General features: G+C 39.3%; 1 protein-coding gene across 5 annotated transcripts in view; it reads left to right on the top strand.

Annotated features, from left to right (window-relative positions):
* The window catches only part of RERE (arginine-glutamic acid dipeptide repeats), a 397,572-nt gene that overhangs the window by 223,065 nt on the left and 148,087 nt on the right, over nucleotides 1-26,420 (top strand). For all 5 annotated transcript variants that reach the window (XM_045858989.1, XM_045858987.1, XM_045858988.1 and 2 more), the window contains 3 exons: nucleotides 17,153-17,258; nucleotides 18,611-18,707; nucleotides 26,298-26,402. In XM_045858989.1, the coding sequence (XP_045714945.1) occupies nucleotides 17,153-17,258; nucleotides 18,611-18,707; nucleotides 26,298-26,402 (308 nt within the window). The remainder of the gene's footprint in view (nucleotides 1-17,152; nucleotides 17,259-18,610; nucleotides 18,708-26,297; nucleotides 26,403-26,420) is intronic.

The following is a 26,420-nucleotide window of genomic DNA, read 5'->3' as shown; positions in this document are numbered from 1 at the left end:
TTATAACATTCTTCTTTTTAAAGACTTTATTTATTTATTTTTAGAGAGAGGGAAGGAAGGAGAAAGAGAGGGAGAGAAACATCAACATGTGGTTGCCCCTCACGTGCCCCCTGCTGGGGACCTGGCCCGCAACCCAGTCATGTGCCTTCACTGAGAATTGAACCGGCAACCCTTTGGTTCACAGGCCCTTGCTCAATCCACTGAGCTACACCAGCCAGGGCAGATAACACCCAGATTTATAATATTATAAGTGGGTGAGGAGCTGGCTTTAATTAATACGTAAGAACATCATATTGTTCATTGAGTTAGGGCCAGGTGAAGGTTTTAAAATTTTGTATTATAAATTGTGTGTCTAGGGCAACTCATTGTTTTGTAGCTTGGGGCAGTTACATCATATTTTTGGTTTTTATTGCCACTCATTCAGTTCCTTGACTGCCTGTTCTGGGCAAGGCATTGTTTTTAGCTCCTGCAGATAGCTGGGAACAAAGCTGACTATATGATTGCTCCTGCAGATACTAGGTTCTCTTGGCAGCTGGGTGAGGATACAGGGCAGCACATGAACACGTGTTACAGTGTGGTGCTCAGTGTAGTGGTTTTGAAACTGGGAGCCTCTGAGCATTTAAACATTGTATGCAATAGTCTGCATGGCACACACTTTTTATTTTATTTTTTTGGAGAGAGGAGGTCTCAGTCAAGGTTAAGAACATTGTTCTAGAACTCGATTTGAGGTATAGATTACCACTGTAAATTGATATATGTGTGTATATATATGCAAAGAGGCAGTAGCCACTATGAATTCCCTAAGCAGTTGATTCTATCTCCTCCTCTGTGTGATCAGATTAAATTTTCTTTGGCATTGTTTTCATTTTGTGTCTCTATAATTGTTCATGTACAGTCAGAACTCTCTGAGCCGACTTGATATAACATTGGTAGAGATAGAAAATGATTCCCTACAACTCCCTTTGTAGTAATTTTTTCCCTCAATTGTATAATATGGTGGTATTGTTCATAGGTAAGTGGTGGCTGTGTTGTGTGCTAATTGTCAAGAGTCGGCTTTTGGTGTGTCCTTTTAACAGTAAAAGCCTTTCTGAACTTAGGGATCGGGGGAGTTATCTTGGTCCGTGTTTCACAGACCCTTGGTGGCCAGTAGAGAGCCCAAGCGGGTTGTTCCACAAACCTGCGGAGTTGCGCGGGCACTGGCCCTGGCGACTGACTGTGCTCGAGGAAGAGGCAGCAGCACAGAGGAGCACAGCTTTGTGCTGGGAGGTCAGGTTAGCTCTGGGGCTCCAAGCCGGGACTTCAGTAAAGGTTATTTTTGTCCTTAAAATCTGGGAAATTAATAGATATTCTGGTCAGGAGGGCTTCCTAATTTCTGTTGGACACTGGCCAAAAACAAGGACTCTGCAGGTATTAATGTAACTTTGTATCTTTGTTAGCCTTGACTAAAGCTCTCTTTTTATGTGTATTTATTTTTCATATAAAGGATCTTTTACTATTTTGTATTTTAACACAAGGGGCAGATGTCTCAGCTCCGAGCTGGGCTTTGCAACATGTCTTGCCTTTTGGATATTTCTTTCAACTTGGGTAGCTCTTTGTTAAAAGGCCAAACCCCTTAGGGAGATGTTCTGGGAAAGAAGACCCCTTGGTGTTTGAAAGGTGAAAAATCCATTTAAGCCACGTGATGGCTTCTGACAGCCCCACTGCTGGGCTCTGCTTGTTTTAATGTACCTGATGGATACTGTGCCTGCTTGTGTTCAGTAATTGGATGTGAACTGTGTAAGTGACATTTCATGGCATATCTGAGGGAACTGTGGATGGCGCTTGATTTCAGTGTTGCTGCCTTTAGGTTTGAAGGTAGAAACCATAATGGAATTTAATTATTAGAGCTTAGTTCAGTGCATTTGTAATACCCTTAGTTGTTAGGGAACTGTTTGGGTATTGTGCATGACACTGAGTATGAGATTTGTCATGCCAGCGTGTGCAGTGCTGCGGTGGCAATGCTAATAAGGCTGTGTGTACGGACTGCCATCAGTACTTTGTCAGCAGCTTGCTGCCAAATAGTCATCTTGGAAAAGACATAATCTGTAATCAAAGGGGAGTTTGTGGAAATAGCAAACATAGACAAAAACTGTTATGATAAAAGATAGTGCTCATTGCCTTCTTTCAGGAGAGGTTTCAATTACATCTTATTAATGACATCTTTCCTTTTTAAGTGTGTACACAGCTGCGATGGTGTATCACAAGGTGAACAGGAGGTAGTAGTGCTTTGTTTTCATTTCATGGCTGTTTTTGTAAGGTAGCATTGTGTGGAACACCTTTTACTCAGTAAGAGACTTGAGATTTCATGATTAAGGGCTTTGTGCCTCTTTAATTTCAGCACCACTGTGAAAGTGAGCACTCCTGAGGTGAGGGGTCTGTGTTAGGAGGGTATGGTGTGTGTAGGGGGGAGGGGTGTGTGACTATATGTCTTCTGTAAGTAGTCAAGGACACATACGACTGCTTTATATTTACTTACCTTATCAGTCTCAGAAGCCTTAAAAGTGTGAAAGACTTTATACCTGCTTGTTGGCACAGACAGCTATAATTAAATAGACTTGTTCCTGTTCATTTTATTCTCTAACAATCTGGTTGGTGCCTGTGCCAACTCTGTTAGTTGGACACTGTCATCCAGCGAAGCCTAGCAACATGAAAACGGAAACTGCAGAAGATGCCAGGGTGGAGAGGGAAAGAGAGAGGGAGAGGGAGGAGGGGAGAGAGAGAGAAAGAAAAGGCCTGTGACTTAAAAAAATGTGTTTGAATAGGTAATACATTTACATGATTTAAAAAGCAAAAAGTATTAAAAGACGGACTGGAAAGTCTGCCTCCCATCCCTGGGCTTTTATTTGTCTGTGTTCTTTTCTTCATACCTCATCCCATGTAGATAATCATTATTACATTCCATATGTACTCTTCCAAGGTGGTATATAAGCAAATGTGAACAGCTATCAAATTGTGTGCACTATTCTTTAGCTTGCTTTTAACAATGAATATATGTTAAAAACAAAAAAAAACTTCTTTAAAAAACAAATAAAAAAGAATATATGTTGGATATCTTTCCATATCAGTACAGAGAAAATTTTCTCTCCCCCTTAAAACACACACACACACACACACACACACACACACACACACACACACACACACACACACCCAGCCCCCCGCCCTGGCTGGTGTGGCTCAGGAGCTTGAGCGCCGGCCTGCGAAACAAAGAGTCACTTGTTCAATTCCCAGTCAGGGCACATGTCTGGTTTGTGGGCCAGGTCCCCAGTAGGGGGCACTCAAGAGGCAACTACACATTGATGTTTCTCTCCCTCTCTTTCCCCCTCCCTTCCCCTCTGTCTATAAATAAAATCTTAAAAAAAGAAAAAACAAATCCATGTCTTGAAAAATATATATAAAAATAAACACACACATATATGTGTATATGTACACCTACATAATATTCCATTGTGTAAATGTTCCATAATTTACTTAATTCCCTGTTAATGGTCATTGTTCATATTCAACTTATTTTGTGAATATGCACATGCGTGTTTAGAATAAGTTGCTGTCAGTGGTATTGCTGGAGAAGCAGGTGAATATATGTGTAACTTCCATGTGCATTGCCCACTTGCCCTCTGTAAGGGTTTTATCAGTTCATGTGTAAAAAGTAATGAGAGTCTCTTTCCCCACAGCCCAGCCGTTAGAGTGTTAGTCAACTTTGATATCCATCAATCTGAACAATATATTATTGGGGTAACTTTGTATCGTATTTTTCTCATTGTGGTTTTATTTTTCACATTTCAATCTTTGTCCTTTTTATTTATTTTGTCCTTCCAATTTATTTTGGTATAAAGTGTAAGGTATGGATGCAACTTAATTTTTTTCCAGATGATGTACCAGTAATCTCAACAGTTATTAAATGATAAACTGTCTTTCTCTACTATTTTGAAATGCCATCTTTATTATAAATTCCTAAAAGTAATTCTTAACTAAATGACAATAGCATGCATTTATCCTCACAATCACTTGTCACTTTATTTTTACTCATTATAGTAGCCAGCTCTGAGTCTAGTAATTTGTCAGAATCATTTTTAGTGATCAGTGCCTATGATTATGTACCTTTAAATTGGAATTAAAATTTATTTCCCCAATTTTTTATCTAACCAAACCTAATACTATAGAAAATTTGCAAATACAGTACAAAGAACTGTTTTTCCTGAGTCATTTGAGAATAAATTGCCAAATGAGGCCTCTTGACACTTGAATGTGTATCTCTTACTGACAAGACTTTTTTAATATAACCAGCATTGATACATTATTACTCACACCTTATACATGTTCAGGCAGTTTTTCATTTTGTGTTGCATTTAGTTGTCATGTTTCTTTAGTCCTTGGAACTTTAGTCCTTTAGTATTTGGAACAGTTATCCTGTCTTCCTTGACTTTCATGGCTTCGGTATGTTTGAAGATCTACAGACCAGTTGTTTTATAGAATGTTCCTCAGTTTGCATTTGTATGGCGTTCCTTATTACTGGAGTAGGGATCTTCTGCTTCTGTCTGATTGCAGGCGCATTACCCTCTTTCTGTTCTGTTATTGGTGTTCAGTTTGACCACCTGATTAAGATCAAGTCTACCAGGCTTCTGTACTGTAAAGTTACTTTTTAATCCTTTATAATTATTCTTTTGTGGAAAGGTGCTTTGTGACTATTAAAATGTCCTGTTCTTCAGTAACTAGACAATTTATTCTTTTTTTAAAATTTTATTTATTTAGAGAGGGAAGGGAGAGAGAGAGGGAGGGAGAAATATCAATGTGCGGTTGCTGGGGGCCATGGCCTGCAACCCGGGCATGTGCCCTGACTGGAAATCGAACCTGCGATGCCTGGTTCACAGCCCACGCTTAATGCACTGAGCTACGCCAGCCAGGGCACAATTTATTCTTTTATGTACATCAGCATAGATGTATGGTTTCCTGTTTTATTGGGTGGGTTATAATCCATGATTATTACATATTTTGATTTTCAAATTCTTCCAGATTTGGCCAGCGGGAGCACTTTCAGGCTGGTGTCTGTGTGTCTTCCACATGTCCCGGTCGTTCTTGGGGCACATTCTTCTTTGCTGACCCAGCAGACTGTTCCACACTTCTCCTTAGAGGCAGCCACTGTTACCAGTTTTGTTATATCTTCCCCTGGATATGTTAAACATATACGTGTGTAAATTTTAGTTTTTGTATATTAGACTTTAACTTAAAAAGTTGTAAAAATCTTTATTAAAGTCTAATACATACATGAATGAATAAAAATTGTAGATATACAGCTCAATACATTGCCATATGGTTTATTAGATGAAATACTCAATGGAAGTTCTACTCATAAAATGCTAGAAAAAAATTTAAAAAATAAATAAAATGCTAGAAAGCACTTCGGAAACCCAACCGACCTCATGCCCTCTCCCAGCCACTAGTCCCATGTTAATCACAGCTGTGAGCTCTTGAGCTCTTAAGACATCGATTAGTTCTGCCTGCTTTTGAAATGCATATGTAAAGTTGTACTATACAGTATGCATTTATCTGTGTCTGGTTTCTTTGGCTCAGCATATTGTTTGTGAGGTGCATCATGTTTTTGTATGTTGCAGTAATTTATTTAATTGCTGTGTGTAATGCATTACATGAACATACTGCAATTAATTTTAAACCATTGATGGACATTAAGAAAGATTTTACAATAAAAGATTTTAACAACTTCAGTAATTGAGCAAGCTGGTAAATTACAAATCAGTAAGGATATAGACTATTGAACAGCATAATGAAAAATTTTGAGTTAATTATCTTATATAGACCACTACACTCAGCAACTGAAGAATATACATTTTTTAGGTACATTTGGGATATTTATCAGAAATGGCTATGCTAGATTTTAAAGTAACTCTTAACATGTTTTAGAGGATTGAAGTAATATAGATTGTTTTCTGACCAAGTAGAATTATGCTAGGAAACAAAAAAAAGGAAAGATTAGTGGTAATATCCACAAATGTGTGCAATAAAGTGATAAATTTTTAATAGTCTGTGGGTCAAATAAGAAATCACAGTGGAAATTAGAAAATATTTTGCAATGAATGATTAATGAAATTATGACATCGTATTTATAGGTTATAGCTAACACTATGCTCAGAGGTAAAATTTTAACCTTAAATATACATATAGGAAAATTAAAAAGTCTGGGTAAAATTAATGGTCTAAGTATTTAATTAAGAAATTTTAAAAGAACTTAAACCCAAGAAAAGGAAGGGAATAATAAAAATAAGAGCTCAAAATAATGAGTTAACAAGGAAAAGTACACTAAAGATAATCAGCAACATTAAAAGTTGCTTTGTTGTGTTTTTTAGATTTTCTCCCTTTGGTTTTCAGTGCCGCATCTTTACTCTGTAATCTATCTCCTTTTAAACTTCTAGCTTGAGGTAAAATTAGAACAAAAAAGTGGACAGCCTTTCCTTGTTTTTCTTTCATACTTCTAAGGCAGATTTGGCTTTTCAAAAGGAACTTTATTAAGTACTAAAAGAAGAAAGCAACCAAATAAGAAAAAATGTTCCTTTGAAATGACTAAAACTGTTAAGTTCCTATAAAGATGTTAAAGAAAAGAAAGAAAATGGCATCAAGTTACCAATATGAAGAATAAAATTGGGAAAGCGCTATAGATCCTGTAGGCACTAACATTGTATCAGAAGGATATGAACAATGTTATACTAATAAATTTGAGAATTTAGCTACATGCTGCCCCAAACATTCAGAGTAATTAGATAATTTGAATAGAAACATTTTATGTTCCTGCAACAAACTTGCACAAACACGAATAGGAATGCTTATTAGCAGCCTTGGTTGGAATAGTGAAAAACTGGGAAAGAGCCAAATGTTTATCAATAGGAAAATTTATGAGTAAGTTGTGGCATATTATACATAGAGGCAATACATGTTTAAAATGAATGAAGTAAGGCACGAACGAATCATGGAAGCATAATGCTGAATAAACAGAGTACAGTGCAGGAGAACCAAAAGAATGTGATGTCATTTATGTAAAGGGTAAAACTGGCAAACAACGCCGTATGTATCCCATGCATAAAGGACTGCCTGGGAATTAGAAGCAGTAAATTTAAGGTTATCTTGGTGGAACGGGAGAGTAGAGAGACCTATCTAGGAGAAATGTGCAGGTGTGTGTTCAGGTTTTAATGTTTTATTCCTACAACTGTGTTTGGTACATAGTGATGTTAGTTGTATACCTTTCTGCCTGTGAGATATTTCATAAGAAAATTTAAAGAGAAAACTGGTGCAGATAAAGAAGATAGAAGAACCCCCCCGGGGTTTTCCTGAACAGAGCTCCATCTTAGCTGAGAGACAGAGCCTTGTTGGGGTAGAGGGAGAAATCGGTGCGTGCGTTCATCGAGCTTGTGTAGACCCTTCGCTGTCGGTCTGAAGCAGTCAAGTCACACAGCACATGTTTTCCTGCCATCCTCAGGTGCCTTTGAGACGACTGCTGGTTTTAAGGAAAATAGTACCCAGAGAGACTAAACAGTGTAAAAAATCTTACATGCTCAGGATCCTGTGATTACCGAGAGGCAGATTTTGTGTGTCATAGCTTTTTTTTAAGCACTTAACCATTTCAGTGGTGGAGAGGTTGCAAAGGGTCTGTGCCTCCAGTGAATGTAAATGCTGTCAAGGGTAGGACTTAACCTGGCCTTTCACCTCCTGGGTCCTCAGTGCCCATCTCCAGAACAGTGTGTGGAGCTCATCAAAGCTCATGAAATGTTGCCATGTACATGATTTGAGGAAAGTATACTGTAAAACTAACTTGAAATTATTATCTTTTAAAGATTTATTTATTTTTAGAGCAGGGAAGGGAGGGAGAAAGAGAAGGAGGGAAGCATGCATGTGTGGTTGCCTCTTGTGTGCCCCCCACCAGGGACCTGGCCTGCAGCCCAGGCATGTGCCCTGACTGGGAATCAAACCTGCAACACTTTGGTTTGCAGGCCGGAGCTCAGTCCACTGAGCCACAGCAGCCAGGGCTTGAAATTATTTTTTTAAATTTATTTTCATAGCTCTTAATTACGGTAACTGTTGTTGTATTCTGGGAATTTTAGGGGATGACATAGTCTCAGCCCAGAAGTTTTTTATCTAGCAAATTCTTTGGTTTTAAAGAGCATGGAATTGTTGTCTGTAGCAGTCCCCAGCAGTAGCTAGGAGAAAAAAGTGTCTCAGCTGATAGTTGTTTTTCTCCACATTCACTTAGCCTGCGTGTAAAAATGGAAGGAATTCAGATTAGAAGGTTGTTTTTGTAGCATTCACTGGCACAAAAACCTTTTCAGCAGAGCAGATTCATCAATTCTAAAAGCAGTTAGTCTTTCTGTGGGAATGGAAATGCTCCCTATCTGGACTGTGGTGGTAGTTACACAACACATTTGTCAAACTAATTGAAATTGTAAATAGGTTAATTTTACTGTGTATAAATTATACCTCAGCAAAGCTGGTTTAGTGGGTAGGGGGAATGATGAGCCAAGACATCAACAACAGCAAAAAAGTCCAAAAGTTAAAACTGATTTCTGAAACAGGATAGAGGACAAAGGATTTTAAAGAAAAGGGTTTTCTTTCAAAAGATGTTAACATGTATATACATTATGTTAGTGCTTGAATGTGATGGGAAATCTTTTTGACAAAAATTAACCTATTTTAAAGTGAATTGTGGCTCTGGTCATATGCTCTTTGATTTTTCTTTCTTTTCAAAGCAGCATTTCCCGGCTCAGCTCACACTTGACTGAATACACTGATCGATTATCTGGGGATTAGCTAAGCCTTCTCATTTCCTGCTTTCCCTTTCTCCTCCTCTGCAGCAGGCCTTGGGCCTTTGTTGTCTGGCATGTGGACTGAGATAAGCTTCCAGGGCATGTTTGTGTTAGAAAAATGGTTGTAGATGGAACAGTTATAAATAGACTAACAGGTTTTAAAGGTTACAGTCTTTGTTTTGGTATAAGTCAAAGGGAGAGGAGAGTAAATAAGATATTTAAACAAGACAGACTAGTTTACATAGGAATGAAATAGGAAAATGTAAATTTTTCAAGGTTCCTACTGCCTACTCCCTTTTTAACCAAACTTATTTGAATGTTTATTGGCAAATTGAAAGTATTTGCTAGCTATAGTTGGATTCCTGTTATTATGCAGGTTGATTTTATTTAAATCAATAATTTCCAAGTCTCTATTAGGACTCCTTAGAAGTGCAAATATTTATTTAATATTAAAAATCTTTGTGCTGCTAAAAGGTATATTATTTTACTGTGTTTCCAGCTATACAGTTTTGCAGTGTAATTCAGAAAGCAATGCTACAAAAGGGTTATCACCTAGAAAGAGAGGAATATTTCTGGATTCGCATAAAATAGATATGCTCATCTATACGTATAAAAGATGGTGGTTCAATATAGTGTTGTCAGCTGAATGTCTTTTTTCCTTAAAAGTTGTTGTTTCATGTTGCCAGTTGTCTCAGGTACAAAGCAGTACTGTTTTGAAATGGCTACAGAGTTGCCCGGGATTGCAGATTGCTAAATTACTGAGCTGACTATTTTCTGGATTCATGCTTTCTGCTCCCTGTGTACCTGTTTAGTGAGTGTGGACCTATTTAAATTGTTGTCAGTTCAATTCCACAATATAAATAGGTCCACACTCACTAAACAGGTATACGTTGAGCAAGCTTTAAGTATTTCTCTATCATGAGCTCAAATTTTAGAAAGAAAAATACCTTAAATTGATGTAAGAGGCTTCTTACCTAGATTTTCTTCTCGTTAACAAGAACTTAACTTCCTGTTCAATACTGAAATGTCTGATAGTATTAATAAAAAATAAAATCTATTTTGAAAACACTCTCTCACTCCTGAATGAATATGTTCTTTAAAATCCCCAGTCGTGGTTCTGCTTGGGGAGTGTGCTCCCGTTGCGGAAACAGCCAGAGTCAGGGAGGGACAGCGTCCGGGACCCTGCACGCAGCTCGTTTACCCGGCCCACCCGGCTGTTCCCGAGTGCCACCCACAGGTGTGCGGGGTCAGCCCAGCCTGCCTTCACAGGTCACCCGGGCACTCTCGTCCTCGCACAGGTTACAGCGGGGTTTTACAAAGGCAAAATGGTGTGTGATGTATCTCAACACACTGAAAAGCAGAATCAGAATGTTTTCTTAAGTCAACCATAAAAGAAATTTGTGAAAACATAAGTATTACTCATTTTCTAAGTTTCCTGTTTTAAAAATTAGAGTTATCTGTTGTAATTATTTATGTTAATGTGTAGTGGGGGTTATTGTTAAATGAGTTAGTAAAAATCTTTAAAGTTAAAAAAAATTGTTTTCCGATCTAGTCACTATTGATAAGTCAAAGCCGCACGAGCAAGTCCCTGGCACGCCTCGGAGAGCGGAAGGGAGCGAGGCGCCGGGAGTGGGGCGCCTTGGAGAAGGGCTCCTGTGAGCACGTGTGGGCTCAGCGGGGTCTCTGTAGCGAGTGTCGTCAGTCTTTAGTAGCCGAATCTGTGTGATGGATCTTCAGTCGCACGTTCATAATTTTTATTTTTGAAGTAGTATGATAGTTTAATTTGTGAAACTTCTAGAGGAGTCTGAAAGTCTACGGACAACTCAGTCTCCCCCGCCTCTTTCTTTAACTTCCTTTGTACTATAGCTGCAGCTCTGACCCAGCGCTCTCCGTGTGTGGAGCTCTCTAACTTCTCTGGCCGTGCCATGTGTCACATTACCTCCTCCAGAAGTCATTACCTCCCCCGGAGTTAGTGGGACCACTGCGACTATTACTAAACAGCAACCAGAAGTATTGCAAAAAAAGTCAAACTTCATAGTATTTGGGCTTGGTTTAAAAAAACCAATGGAATGTTTCATTCCATTTAGTAGGGATTAAGGGAGATTTGGCAATTTCTTATGGTGCTGCCTACAAACAGCTATTTTTCTCTTTCTTTACGAGGAAAGTCTTTTGGGCCAAACAGCAAAGTTGTGATTATGGATTTACCAGATAGAACCATAGCTGTGAATACTGGCTTTAGGGGGGTTTTATGTTGTTTTCTAGCAGCAGATTTTGGGGACCCAAGTATAGGGTTTTAATTTATCTGTGAAGTTTCAGCTTCCTAACCTGGCCCTCAACAGCACTTTGGGATGTTTTAAATCCTGAGTCTGGCATTTAGTATTTTGTTGGGATGGTGTACATCAACAGGATACATGTGGGAAATTATAGGAATGTTCTTTGGGTTGGTATATCTGTCCCCATCTAATAAGGCCTCTTTTAAATATAGCTTATCTGTGTGTGACGTAAATCTTACTCAGTTTAAGATTACAAAGACAGCGGAGGTATCCTAGTGACCTCAGGTCTCATCTGGCAAGAGAGAACAATAAGTAGTTTTCTCAAGGCTACCCCTGTACTGTACTCAACTTTGGTCTCTCCACTGCAAATACTGGGATTAGTTATCTGAAAATTTTATTTTTCATACACAATGAAATCCCAGATAGAATACGCTATAGTAAGTCTTCACTCCAAAGTGGGCCGTTGAGAGATAATTTTGTTTTCATGCACCTTCCTGGTTCTACCAAAATACTCATTGAATTATGCCCAAACTATAAAGATAATTAACCAAAAAGCAGGACTTTGTTGAATAAATGAGACATCATCAAGAAGCGTGATTTTGAAAATGATTTCTGATCATCAGAGCCTGTGCTTCAGCACATTGTTACTTTCATCATCCTTCTGGGGATTCGTGTGTAACCAGTTATTCGTACGTTTTGGTTGTAAACATTGTTAAAAGTTATCTGCCCTCCCAGAGTTCCACCTTGTTGCATCACCATCTGTTACAAGGTGATTTAAGTCCTCTTTCAGACCCAGGTACTGATGCAGTCTCTTGAAAGCAGTTTTTTGGATTGAGTGCCACAGGTTTGGAAAATAAGCTATAACCTTGATTCTAGTGTTGCAAGGCAATAAGCAGCTTGGTCAAATGGATAGGACTCACTTCTCTGTTTCTTTCATTTACTTGTTCATCTTTAAAGAGATAATCCATTATGCTCATTCAGAATAGACCCCTGTGTAGTGCCAAGTTTTGTCCACTTGCAAATGCCAAAAAGTGATAAGTAACCACTTGTATTAGTCAGGGTTCTTCAAAGAAACAGAACCAGTAGGAGAGGTGTGTTTGTGTGTGTGTGTGTGTGTGTGTGTGTGTGTGTGTGTGTGTGTAATAGGAATTGGTAGGAATTGTCTCATGAGGTAATGGAGGCTGAGAAGTTCCATAATTTGCTCTCTGCAAGCTGGGAAACCAGAAAAGCAGGTGATATAACTCATTCAAGTGTGTAGACCTGAGAACTGAGGGGCCACTGATGTAAGTCTTTGAGTCGGAAGGCCTGAGAACCAGGAGCTCCAGTGTCTGATGGCAGGAAAAGATGGACATCCCAGCTCAAGAATAGAGAGAATTTGCCCTTTTGTCCCCTTTTTGTTCTGTTCGGGCCCCCAACAGATTGGATGATGCCTACCCACGTCTGAGGGCTGATGTCCTTACTCAGTGTGCTGAGTCAGATCCTCATGTCTTCCAGAGACACCCCTACAGACAGACCGGTTATCTGGGCATCTCTTAGTGCAGTCAGGTTGACACATACAATTAACCATCACACCACTAAACAGGATTCTGTTAGAAACTTGCAGTGTGGCCCCCAGGTGGGAGAGGTGCTGCAGTCATAGTTCTTTCGCAGGTCAGGTGATCGCCTTGGGAGGTGTGGGTAGGTGGTGACTCCTGCCAGTGGTGTTCTTCCAGGCCTGCTTACAGCCTTAACCTGAGAACGCTGGACGGACGAAGGGCATTTTAGGACAAAACAAGAGTGGCTACTTTGTTTACTCAACGGCAACAAGAAATTTACTTGTGTTCACGCGCTTAGTTGAAAGGCAGCAAACTATTTACTTAATGTCTCAGTACATTGGGAAGATTTGTGCATGACAGTGTGTTTATTTATAGTAGATACTCAGAACCCTTTCACTTCCTTGAGAAAGATGCTCGAGTCAGTGCCTAGGAGTCTCCCCTGATCCCCTGGCACCTGAGTCAGAGCAGAACTCAGACGGGTGGACCTGGCTGGCTTGGTGGCACTTAGGTTTTCCTATAACACTTTTGTGGCATTTTGAACTGTAATGGCTATAAAGCTGTATATGAAGCTATATTTATATATAGATAAAAAATATCTTACATTCCTGGTGTCTTATGTTACAGAAGTAGAGTAATGGCTTAAAATGTAACAAGATATTTTCTACCTGATTTCATTCTGATTGATCTCAGTCAGTTCTAGTGTTTATCCACAAAGTTGAATAATGATGATCCTCTGATACAGATGTCTCGAGTAGGTGTTTCCCCTCTGCAGGCTCGGTGTCCTGACTACAATTCAGAGTTTGTGCAGACATTTCTGAATATTGCAGTAAACTCATCACTGTGAACCTTGGTGTGACTATCTTGTGGAAATGAATGAAAAGTTTCTTCAAAAGATATATTCTTAAGCCATACAGTATGCAGATGTTAGTCACTTCTACTTTCTAAGTTTCTGGAAAAATCTTATTGGCTCTTTGGGCTTTATAAAACAAATTTGGTCTGATTTCGCCTGAATCTGAATCTAGATCTATCATTATTTGAAATGTAAAATCTCAAGAACTAAGTAGTTAAAAATGTGACTTTGTGAGGTTGTTCATTTGGTGGCATCCATCTTCATATCCTGGTTAGGTTATCTTTGGCCTGGTCTCTGTCACATTTGATAACAGTATAGGGACTCGGGTGGCCTGTTTGGAGCTCTGTGGAAGACCTAATGCTAGCTGTCAAGACCTGGCAGGTGATTTATGGGGCTAAGAAGGTCTTTCCTCTGTAATGCAGGTGAATTTAAAATGGTCATTGTTCCCATTCTGGTTTGGGGCCTCCTTCCCGTTGGGTAAAGGAATCTCCAGTCTGTCTTGTTGGTAATTTCCAAACACCTATCCCTTCTCTCCTACCCCCACCTCCCCATGCTTCCTTTATCTTTTTAATGTTATGTTATTTGTTAATTTTTTAATTTTATTATTTATTTGTTTTTGTTTTATTTTATTTTTAAAAAATATACTTTATTGATTATGCTATTACAGTTGTCCTATTTTCCCCCTTCACTCCCCTCTACCCTGCACACCCCCTCACCCACATTGCCCACCTTTAGTTCATGTCCACGTGTCATCAGTTCTTTAGCTTCTACATTTCCCGTACTATTCCTACCTTCCCCCTGTCTATTTTCTACCTGCCATCTATGCTACTTACTCTCTGTACCTTTTCCCCCACTCTCTTCCTCCCACTTTCCTGTTGCTAACCCTCCATGTGATCTCCCTTTCTGTGGTTCTGTTCCTGTTCTAGTTGTTTGTTTTGTTTTTATTTTTGTTTTAGGTGTAGTTGTTAATCATTGTGAGTTTACTGTCATTTTACTGTACATGTTTTTTATCTTCTTTTTCTTAGATAAGTCCCTTTAACATTCCGTTTTCCAGAGGATGATAATAAGACTGGTCCTAGGAAAGACTCAGATTGGCTGTTTAAATCAATGAAAGTACTATATTAATAATCATGAAAGATCTCTGACTTGGATCTTGTATTTGGGATGGTTGTGTTTTACACTGTAGGTAAAGATTATTCCTTCAACAGTATTCCTTCAACAGTAGCCTCCTGTTTGCTTTTCCTGTCTCGGTTGCCTTTCTTTCTCCCTAGTTTACCTTTGTTCCTTATCTCACTCTGAATGTTCAGTTTCAGTTCTGACTTTTTAATTCATTAATTCTCAACCTGTTGGCTGACATTCAAAGCTCTAGAAATCCTCTGCTGCCAGACACCCACCATCAGGACAGCTTGTTTCTAAACATAGGTGGGGATGGGTTCGTGCTCTGTTAAACTTTTATTTCCTTAAATTTACATAATCTCCCATTTCAAAGAAGTCCAGGCCAGAGATGTGGAATAATCCATAACTTAGCCCCAAGTCAGCTGCTCCCCACTCTTGCACGGAACTAACACTCCTCTGGAGCCAAGCAGATTGGAGGTGCTCCTGTTTGGTGGTTTGTAACCACCTGGAATCAATCAAAATCAATCTCCTTCTCCTCTCTTTAAAGATAAAATAGTGAGAAATTATTTACTTCCCAGTGGGCTCTTCTCTGTATTCAGAAATATGCCCCAGGGTGCCTTCACATAGGAAGCTTCTCACCGCATTCTGTTTAAAATGTGTCATTTATAACCACTCTGACCTTTATGCAATTGTACAATTATATCTCTAGTCAATAATGAGGCATATTTGTCAGAAAATACTTGATATGCTTCTCAAATTGTTGCAAAAGTGAAGATACTTCCGCCTAATTTGCTACATGATTTGTTTTTGTATTGCTATTACTAGCATGCTTTTGAATTGGAGAAAAGCAAATTTATAAGCTGCCTCCTAATAGCTTCATGCCTCTCTTCATCTGTAAAACAGTAGTAGTAATATCCCACATAGATTGAGAACCAGTCCACTCTACCTATATTCATTTATTTAATCCTCTTAGAGACTATTATTTTTTTCATTTTACAATTGAGAAAATTGAGGCTTGGAAAAGTCATTTCCCCGAAGTCACAAGCTTAGTTGCAAATCCATGATTCAAACTCAGGTGGTATGTGTTGAATCAGATGATCTCCAAGCTCACTTCTGCCTTTAACTTTCTGTGATTTTGAGTAGAACCTTTGACTACTAAATAGCGGGAAGAAGGTGGAAATTTCCTTTGGCTGGCATTTGAGCCGCACTCTGTGTCTGTCTGAGGTGGTTTGGGTAGCCCTTGCTGGGGGAGAGGGGATTTACTCCGCGCTGCCTTTCATTGTTCCTCAGTCACAGCAGTCAGCTTCCATGGAAGATGACATTTTAATTTGCAAAACGTTTTTAGAATGGTGATTTTAGCTAATGCCAGTATGTTGATGTAGAGAAAACACCTCCAACCCCATTTTATCTACTTGCTTTTGTCTGAGGAAGAAATCTAAGCAGAAGCATGTAAGATGGAAATGACCATAGAAATCATCTTGATTTCTTGCACTTGTCACAGGGCTTGGTGACTCCACTAAGGTCACCTCCAGCTATAGTGATTGCGGACAGGACTAGGATCCTGGATTACCTAATTCTAGTTTAGTGCCCCGGAAAATCACTTACTACCTCCCTTTGTAGATACTTAATCTTTAACCAAATACTGATCTACTTAGGAAGATGGTGTCTATTTCAGCTACTTAAATCTGTTTAAAACTTCTGTTTACTTTGAATCTACCTCTGTTGTGTTGTATCACAAGAATTAAGGCTCTGGAGACTTTTTTTAATGCAATGCTGCCACCCCCTGGTTATTGAGTAGTATTGCATAGAAAATCCAGTAGGCTGTCCACTGCCTTTGTGGAAGCCTAATCTTAGGAGTCATAAATCTAGGTACAAATAAACCAGAGCGGTAACTTTTGTGTGTGTGTGGAAAGTAGAAGATAAGTAAAACGGGGTCTGTGCTCCATAGACTCAGGGTGCTTTCACCAGCACCCGTAGCTTGCTCTGTCAGTCTGCCATGTAACAATAATGCAGATGAAGTGTAGCAGTCAAGTGTGGGGAGAATGTAACTCAGTCTGGGTTGGCAAACTGGAGAGATGACTTTGTGCCAGGCCTTGTTGGGTAAGTTCTTTCCAACTTACTGCCTTTAATGGCTCCACAGTGTTTATAAATAACATCATTGGGGACTATTCACCAAAAATAGTTAAAAATTCAAATAGGAGGATGTATTCATGTAGTTAATGCCAAATAAAAATATATAACATTGATTGAATTAATTGACCTGGGGAGGTTTATAGGTTCAAGTTTGGTCTCTTTTGTTTCCCCAAATGAGCAACTTTCAGGGATCTGGTCAGAGGGCTGTTGTGGCTGGGATTTAGAAAAAAATAAGATTTGACTCATAATTGATTTGTGTACTTTTGTGGTCCTGGTGGTAATTGTGTGTCTCCCTCTCTGCCTGTTCACCTGTTTCCAGGGGCTTTTGTTCATGGGTGTGGTATGCAGCTCTGGGCACCTGAAATCCTGTTCCTAATGCTGTTAGATTTTCCTTTTCAGAGTAAGAGGGACCACCTACTCATGAACGTCAAATGGTACTACCGTCAGTCTGAAGTTCCAGATTCTGTGTATCAGCATTTGGTTCAGGATCGACATAACGAAAATGGTAAGTACGCCCTTCTGGGTTGCTTCTTACACTTTCTTAGCTCCGGGCAACGTTCTTTCCAAAAACATTCATTAAGTGGAGATAACTATGAAACAAATTTCCTAAAAGACAATCATATATATAAACAAGGACATTACTAGAGTGTTCAATTTTTGCTGAGTCCTCTCATTAGTTTCTGCCTTAAAAAAGAAACAACCTGAGTATGTCCTAATGGTGTTTTCCTCTTAGACTTGGAGTAGTTGTTCTTTGGAAATGACAGTAATTTCATTTTTTATTTCTCTTCTCACTTAATGGGAACTAATAATACTTAAAGCCCTACAGAATTGTATTTTATTTCTTTCCTCTTTCAACAGTCTGTATTATTGAACTTCTCTGTATTCAGGGTTTTGAACTTCAGTTTTCAAAGCAAAGCTTTCCTGAATATTTTGGAATTCAGCTTGCCTGAATTCCCACTTGACTCTTAGAACCGTAGGAAGGTTGCTCAGAGTATCTTTTAATTTTTTTCTTCCTTTGGTATTATAGTTTCTAGCAGTAACTTCATTAACACATGAGATGTGTGCTTAAAATATATATTACATTTGTTCAGATATATCATAGTTCCTTTTTATTGATTTTTGAGGGTACGAGACCTGGTTCACATTTGTTGCCCACTCATTGTATGTCACCCCCCACTTGCGGATGAGGAGATTGAGGCGCAGAGATGCTGAGGGAGGTGCCGGGGCCGCAGATCTTCCAGGCGTTGCTGCCGGGCAGGGGCCGGCTCTCTCTGCTGTCTGCGCCCTTCGCTCTTCACGTTGCTGCCGGAGTCCAACCGATGCCGTCAGAAATAGTTTTGAAGAATGATAGAGTGATGTTCTTTCATATCTTACTTACTTTTTTCTTTGAAGCTATAAAAACTTCTCTTAAAGCAGTTAAAGTATATAGTTTGTTATTAAAAATAGTAATTTGGTCATTCTTCTCAGTGGACACTGTGATATCACTCCATCCTGGACTATTTAGCAATAAAAAAAATAAGGGGATCAGAATGACTAAATATTTAGCAGTTTGCAGATTGCTAAAATGTGATAGTTGTTTCTTCCCATTTTTCCTTTTCTAAACCATTTTGCTCTTAACGCATTCCAGCAAACTGCGGGGACTTCAGTAAGGGGTGCAGAGCACGTCCGACAGCATGCTTCGTTCCTGTTATTCCTGTGACACGTTACTCCTCTTCTCTGTTTTGCTGTCCAGGCCTGGTTACTTATTTTGCTTTCTGTAGTGGGAGGTGACCCTGAAGGAAAATGTGTGCGAAATTTTCCTAATTGTTTTGGGAAACTCAATTTTAATATCCTCTTAATGAATTAATTTTTTGACAGACTCTGGAAGAGAACTTGTCATTACAGACCCAGTTATCAAGAACCGAGAGCTCTTCATTTCTGATTACGTAGATACCTACCATGCTGCCGCCCTCAGGTAAGTGCCAGAGGCGTGGCCGTTCCCATGGAGAAGTCACCCAGCTGGGGAGGCAGAGGGGCTAGGCTATCCTGATCTGCTTTGATAGTCATGCTCAGATTACTCCTGTGGTCTCCAGAGGCGGACATCCCAGTGTTAATAACTCTGTGTGTTATTGAGGTTTCAGAGGTTGCCTGTATTTTACTAATGTGTTGCTGGGGAGGGGTAGGGAGGATTTTGTTTTTTTCTATTTCATTTTTTTATACCCTCTTTATAGTTTTTTATCTATATTTCCTTGAAAATTATTATCCTGGTATCCATTGCTAAAGTGTTTGGGGCAAAGTGTTATGATGCTCTGCAGATGCTTACCTAAAGATTCAGTCAGTACCCAAAAATAACACAGGTAAAGAAATGGAAGAAGCAAATATAGCATTCCGTAATTAATTGAACATGTTATTAATTATAAATCTAGGACAAGTTTGTAGGATTTTCAATGAGTTAGTCATTCACTTCTCTGTACATGTGAACAATTTTCCACTAAAAAGCTTGGGGTAGGGAGAACATACTGAAGACTTTATTCTGAGACAGAAGGTAACATTGCAAACTCCTCTTAATGTCTTAGGTAATTAGGCCAAAAAGTGGCCATGAGCCCCTGCTTTGTGCCCTCTGGTATTTTCTTTCTTTTCTCCCTTTCAAGCAAAGGATACACATATATTCTAGCCTATTTTGTGTGTAAGTGGACTTTGGGCTTCTTAAGTGGTAGAGGAAGTAGGACAAGTAATAACTTTCCTCACTGGATATAATAAAGTGATGGAAGAACTATTTTATTTATTAAAGCACATGGTTTATTTCAAAAGGCCACAGGGATATGCTGGCTTTTAGCTTAAAACTACAATGAGATACAATAATTTCTCTATTATGTTGCTCAGATGGTGTTCACTAAAACCATCTGGAGTCTCTTGTGCAAAGCTACGTAGCAAAAGCCAATTATTTTAAGGCAAATTTGTAGCAACTTTTAATATAGGGCAGGTTCTGGTGAATTTGGGGGGCAGATACTCTTTCATACGGTCTCTATTGCAACTTCTCACCTTAGTTGTTGTAGCGCAAAAGCCACAAATGACATGAATGAGGTGGCTGTGCTCCAACAGAACTTCGTTTATGGACACTGAAACCTGAATTTTGTTTAATTTCCACATCTCAGGAGGTGTATTATTTTTCTTTTGATTTCTTTTTTTGCCATTTAAAAATGTAAAGGCCATTCATAGTTCTTGGGCTCTGCAACAGCAGGCGCCGGGCCAGATTTAGCGTGTGGGTCGTAGTTTGCCAACCCTGTGTAGGGAAGAAGTATGTGTGCTTAGAGTGGGCTTCCTCGGGACTTCATTGATAAATTTGCAGGATTCCTGTGATGTTTTATCACCTTCTTTCATAACTCCCACAAACTTTTTGTGTCTTTGTGGCAGTGGCTTGTGGGTCTTTAAACTCACATGCTGAACAAAGCAAGTTAATGTGAAGGTGGGCTAGATTGATGAAACCATTAAGTTGTTAGCTAAGACAAGTGGCTTGATCCTGAGATGATTTCTTATCCTGCTTTGTATGCTTTTCCCTGCTCTTCCCATCTTGTTTCATTGGTGTGATAAATGATTTAAAGCAGTTCAGAGTTGAAGTTAAATATGTACATGAGACATATATATATGTAACTCTGATTATTCAACATGTTTTCACATAATGGCTTAAAGTGACTATTTGAATATTTTTCAGAAGATACTCAGATTTGTAGAGTCTTTTTATACTACATTAACATTTCTAGAAGAACCAGTTGTCTCAGATAATTCCAGCTAGACCCAGATGAATAATGATTTTTATAATAAAATATATTTCTGGAGATGTGTCATTGTATGGGTCACTGTCCCGCCACTAGCTACTGAGGGCTGGAGTGCTAAAGTGGAAATTCCTTATCTACTTTTTACTGTATATATGACTAGAACCCTTACTGATTCGTTTGTTTCTCCTGTGGTATTTTCTTTAAAGGGCTATAAAGTGGTTTTATAATGCTGTCATCTTAAATTTGATTATGTTAGTTTCGAATAGACATCTCTTATGTCACTTAACAATTTTTTTCTTTTTTTTACTATACCACATGAAATTGGTCACATAATTACTGAAAGATCTGGCCTCTTAGGTGCTCAGTAAATATCTGTGGACATTTGACATTGCCCACACCTGGAGCCCATCTCCGTGGGTCTCGCTGCACGGTAGTAGTCTTGCCTGGTTCTCCGTGGCAGAGTGCTCGCTGTAAGATCATCTCCAGTAGAAGAAGAATTGAATGGCAGTGTCCCCCAGGAATCTCTAGTTATACCTTTCTCTTCACCAAAGCTAGATTACTTTTTTTTTTAATTGAAGATTTTATTTATTTACTTTAGAGAGAGGGGAAGGCAGGGAGAAAGAGGGGGAGGGAAACATCAATGTGTGGGGTTGCCTCTTGCGTACCTCCTACTGGGGACCTGGCCCACAACCCACACTAGTGCCCTATCTAGGAATGTAACTGGTGACCCTCTGGTTTTGCAGGCCAGCACTCAATCCATTAAGCCACACCAGCCAGGACAAGATTACTTTAATTTTAAAATATGGGGGTGGGGTTCAGATTAAGCCTTTCCTTCCAATTTTCCTTTACCATTTATCCTTCCATTTTTTTCTCCATAGATGTAAAGCAGTGTTGCCAAAAATAACTTCAATTTTGAAAGAAAGACAAATAATCCATAGGCACATGAAAGAGGATCAAATGACTATAATGAAAAAAAATGGACAGAAAAGAAAAAGGAAAGAAAAAGACTGATAGTGTTAGTGCTCAGCACCATTCTTCTCGGAGGTCAAAGTGCTCAGCTCTGTGGAGTCATTGGGCTCACAGTAGCTCTGGGGGGACTGGCCATGCCATTCACTCAGCAGGAAGGCTGTGTAGAACTCTCTCTTTCAGGGTGGTGCTAGGCTTGGGTCTTAAGCAGACAGAACTTTGTCCTTTAGCTGTCATTAAGCAAAAGGAAAGCAGAATTCCTCTGCAGACTTTTCTGTGGAAATTGAGATTGTAGCATTTCTGTGCCCAAAGTAGGTTTATTTTCCGAAGAGAGTGTAGGATCTTCACGGTTGTAGAGACCTGCGTTGAGGCCCTATATCGCTGCTCTGCTGTTTCCCTGAATTCTTGCTGGGCTGCCCTCATGCCTACCTTTCAAACTAAGTTTCTTCAGCTGTTTCTCTTGTTCATTATATTTGTCAATAATCATATAGCAAAGCTAGTATCTGGAGTAGAGTCTTTTTGGGTTCTCTTTGTTTCCAGGTAAGTGTTTTTGGTTGACCCTGGTATAATAGCAAAAGTGTCACATTGAAATTAGGCTTCAGTTTGAATCCTGGCTCTGCCACATAGTTTTGTGACCAAGGCCAAGCTTGTTCACCTTTGAGCCATCCTTTTGGCAAACTTATTCAAGGTCACAGGACTAAGGGACAGAACCCTGCACCAAGCACACATCTTCTGGACACCCATGTTCTCTGTCTGTATTCAGTAAGATACGGTATGTAAACGGGTCTCTCGCAGGGTATCTCATTCTCAATAGCGTGAGTAGTGCTTGTGCTCACTGAATATGAATCGGGTTCTTAAAAGCATAAAAGGAAGAAAAGAAAAAGTGAAATTAAATGTAATTCTGTATCCAGTTATTGATGTTACAGTTACTTAGCATTCATTTATTTTAGTTTTCTGTGGCTTATTGGATGGACTAATTGGCTACACAGACTATCTCAAGGTGTGGGGGGAAGAGTTTAGCTCAAGGACCATCTCCAGTCGCTCCAAGAATGAGTAGGTAAACCTGTTCTGAGAATGAACAGATACACTTTATTCAACTAAATAAAAAGTACAGCTTGCGGCTTGTTTGCTCGGTTAACTTTTTTTACCCAAAGATAATGTTTTACTGATGGTCAGAGCATCCAGAGTGATTGCTCTGAAGCAGACTCTGCGCCGTGGCCTGTGCCAGCTGCGGCAGGGAGCCCCCAGGCCCTGACCGTGGGGGCAGCACAGGAGCACTAAATGTCTTCTGAGCCTGACGGCTCTTCCAGCTTTCTGATTGTCTGCTTCCTACTTCAAGCAATTGTTTTGGGAGAAAAAATCCTAAAATAGGTCAGGTTATAAGCTGTCATCTTACTAGTAATTTATATTATAGGAATATGTTTTAGAGTATATTTTCTGGAAATCCAGGGCCAGGAAACCCTAAACTAGCTATTTAGAGCTTCTAATCTCCTCATCCCAAATGAATTTATCACCTTACTTTGTTATGGGTAGCCAGGATCAGATCTCAGATCTAATTAATTGAATTCTTTTAAAAATTCTAATATCTCATTAAAAAAATACATGACCAACTGAGATGTATTTCAAGAATGCAAAGGTAGGTTACTGTTAGAGACTCTGTTAATATCATTTGTCATGTTAATAAAGCTAAGGAAAGAAACCTGTCTCTGAAGACTATGGTTATGACATGATAATTTCTAAAGCTAGTATCATATATAATGGAAATACCCAAGAGACATTTCCACTGGGATCGGGAACAAAGCAAGGATGCCCACTACTTCCCCATTGTCTCAGAGGTGCAGTGCAGCTAGGTGTTTAAGAAAGGGTAAAGAGGTAAAACTGTGTTTATTTGCAAGTAACAGATAGTGTATCTGGAAAATCTCAGAGAGCCAATGGTTAAACTATATCAATTACCAAAGAATCAGCCAATTAACAGGCTATAAAAGTAATGTACAAAATTAATGGTAGATAAAGTCACATTTATTACTGCTTTATAATTATTTATCAGATGATTTCCTTCTATTCCTACTGCTTTTGTCTTTCTGTAAACCAGTTGCATGGTCCTCCCCAGGGAACATTTGGGGATCGCTTCAGATACTTTGATTGTCACAACAGTGTGTGGGGGCCGCTGTGAGGTAGAGGCCAGGAACGCTGCTAAATACAGGACAGCCCCTGACACCCGAGTGTCAGCAGTGCTGGGGCCGAGAGACCCTGTCTCAAACATGCTTACTCTCCGATGCCTGTGTTAGGGTTGTGGGTTAGTAGGGTTTCTATATTTTTAACACATCGACTAATTATTCAGCGTTAAGGGTATGTGGAAATTTGAGCAATAGCAAAGAATAATAAAAGAAGAATCACTTTCCTGTAGTAATGGACAGTGATAGTGAAAATAACTTATTTTACATAGCACTGAATAGTATACAAAGTTTCATAGACTTTCTTGTATGCTTCTTATTTGATCTTGACATTTTTATGAGATAGATATAGTAGGTATTTTTATCCCTATTTTTTCTTGTTTTCAGGGACTAAATTACTTCAGATAGATGGGTAGTAAGTTGTAGAGTAAGTTCATTCTTCATCTGTAAAAGTGATCTTAACCCACTTTTTCTTAATTCCAGCTTAATAATGGAGGGATATAGGTCCTGGGCCTGGCAAATTGATGCCTGGTCCATATTTTCTTTATTTGTATCTTGTGTTTACAATAGAACTTTGTGCAGTGATGAAATGTATAAATCTGTGCTGTTTAATATGGTAGCTGTTAGTTACATGTAGCTCTTTAAATATATACTAATTAAGAAGAAATAAAATTGGTTGGAGGGTTTGTCTCATACACCAAAAGGATATATACCTAGGTTGTGGGTTTAATCCCTAGTTGGGGCACATACAGGAGGCGGCTGATCTATGTTTATCTCTCAAATTGATGTTACTCTCTCTCTCCCCTCCCCCTCCTTTCCTGTCCCTTCTCCCCTCCCCCCCCCCATCAACAAACATATTTAGGTGAGGATTACAAAAATTAAATAACACTTACAATTTATTTCTCTTAATTGTGTTACCCACATTTCAAGTGCTTGATAGCCCTGCATTATCTTCTAATCGGCACTTCCCAAAGGAACTTTAACAAATCAATAGAATTTGTTTTTAAAGATTTTATTTATTTATTAAGAGAGGGAAAGGAAGAGAGAAAGAAAGGGAGAGAAACATCAATGTGTGGCTGCCTCTCACATGCCCCCTACTAGGGACCTGGCCCACCACCCAGGCATGTACCCTACCTGGGAATTGAACCTGCACCCCTTTGGTTCGCAGGCTCACACTCAGTCCACTGAACCACACCAGCCAGGGCCAAATCAAAAATTTTTTTTTTTTAATTTTAAAAGGAGCAATTGTTAGAGCCCAGTCTTACTAGCTCTGCCCCTTACTGAGGCCTGTGGGAAAGGAGGACATTGCCTTCTCATTCCTTGGCAGGAAGTGAATAAATGTTCACGTCCATGTGGGTATCCCTCACCAGCTCCTTTCACCAACACCTCGGCCGCTAGCTGGGGTGCATGTTGTTAGCACCCACTCATGCAGTCCTGTGGGGATGGAGTGCCTGGTCGAGCAGTGGGAGGTCACATTCCAGGAAGGATCCTGGTGCGCTCCTGATGTGCCAAGTTCATCTGCTTCACCCACAGCCTTTAGCTTTCACTTAGCATGAAATTTAACTTCTGTGACCACAAGGGAGTTGAAGTTCTTAAAACCTTCCTGCCTTCTAGGAAATATCCTTACCTTCTAAGAAATTACCCCAACATGTACACACCCACTTGTGCATGTGTGTGTGCTTGTGCTTGTAGTGGAGAGGTGAGCCCCACTGCGTGGTATAATGTTTCTGACATTTGCATTTGGTGCCTGGAAACACGGCTTAAGGAGCTCTGCAGTGCTGGAGAGTTTTCAGCTATATGTGGTTTAAACTTTTGTTGGTAGATGAACCTGGGAACCTACATTTCCCATGGGAAAGTGTTTCCAATTTACAATCACTTAATGTTACTTAAAAATGGAAAGTTGTTGTTTGTGTATTAGAACTCATCTACATATTTAAAAAGTTAGAATTATTCTGTTTTAATATTCAGGTCAGTTTATTTCTTGTATGTTAAAAGAGAAAAATATTTTTATCAGTTCTATATTTTGCCTATCATAAGGTAACAGGAGGAAAAGGCACATTTTGCTTTGATGATGTAGAAGGGTTTTAGATGGATATTTTTGTAACTTCACTGTAGTTTCACTTTCCCTTATCATTTCTGGCTTAATATCCTTTCATCAGTCCTGCCCTCCATTTGTCTTTGTGGTTTAATTTTACTCTGTTACTAAAATGTTGAGATCAAAGCAGTTAAGGCCCTGACCAGGTAGCTTACTTGGTTAGAGCGTCATCCCACTGCTACAGGTTTGCAGGTCCAGCCCCTGGTCAGGTCACAGACAAGAAGCAACCAATGAATGCATAAATAAGTGGAACAACAAGCTGATGTCTCTCTCTCTAAAAATCAGTAAATAAAAATTTAAAAAGCAGTTAAGTTGTACAGTTGTAGGTCGAAGCATTCATGAAACAAAAATATATATAATATTGGGCATTTTCTTCTTTTGGGAACTCCCAATTTTCTTAACAGATAATTATGGAGTTTGTAGCTATATTCTACATGTTCTTAGAGTAATGTGGATTTAGTTATATCTTTACCCATCCCTACCACTCCAATAGTATATTGGTTTGCAAAGCAGTAGAGGGTATTACTAATATATTTTTGTTTGTTTATTTTCAGAGGGAAATGTAACATCTCTCATTTTTCTGACATATTTGCTGCTAGAGAGTTTAAAGCCCGAGTGGATTCATTTTTCTACATATTAGGCTACAACCCTGAGACAAGGTAAGTGAGTCACTTGGG

Source organism: Phyllostomus hastatus, unplaced genomic scaffold, assembly GCF_019186645.2.
Source record: "Phyllostomus hastatus isolate PE091 unplaced genomic scaffold, TTU_PhHast_1.1 phas_scaffold_182, whole genome shotgun sequence".
NCBI lineage: Eukaryota > Metazoa > Chordata > Mammalia > Chiroptera > Phyllostomidae > Phyllostomus > Phyllostomus hastatus.
The sequence above is the reverse complement of the archived record's forward strand: the minus strand, read 5'-3'. Positions and strand labels throughout refer to the sequence as shown.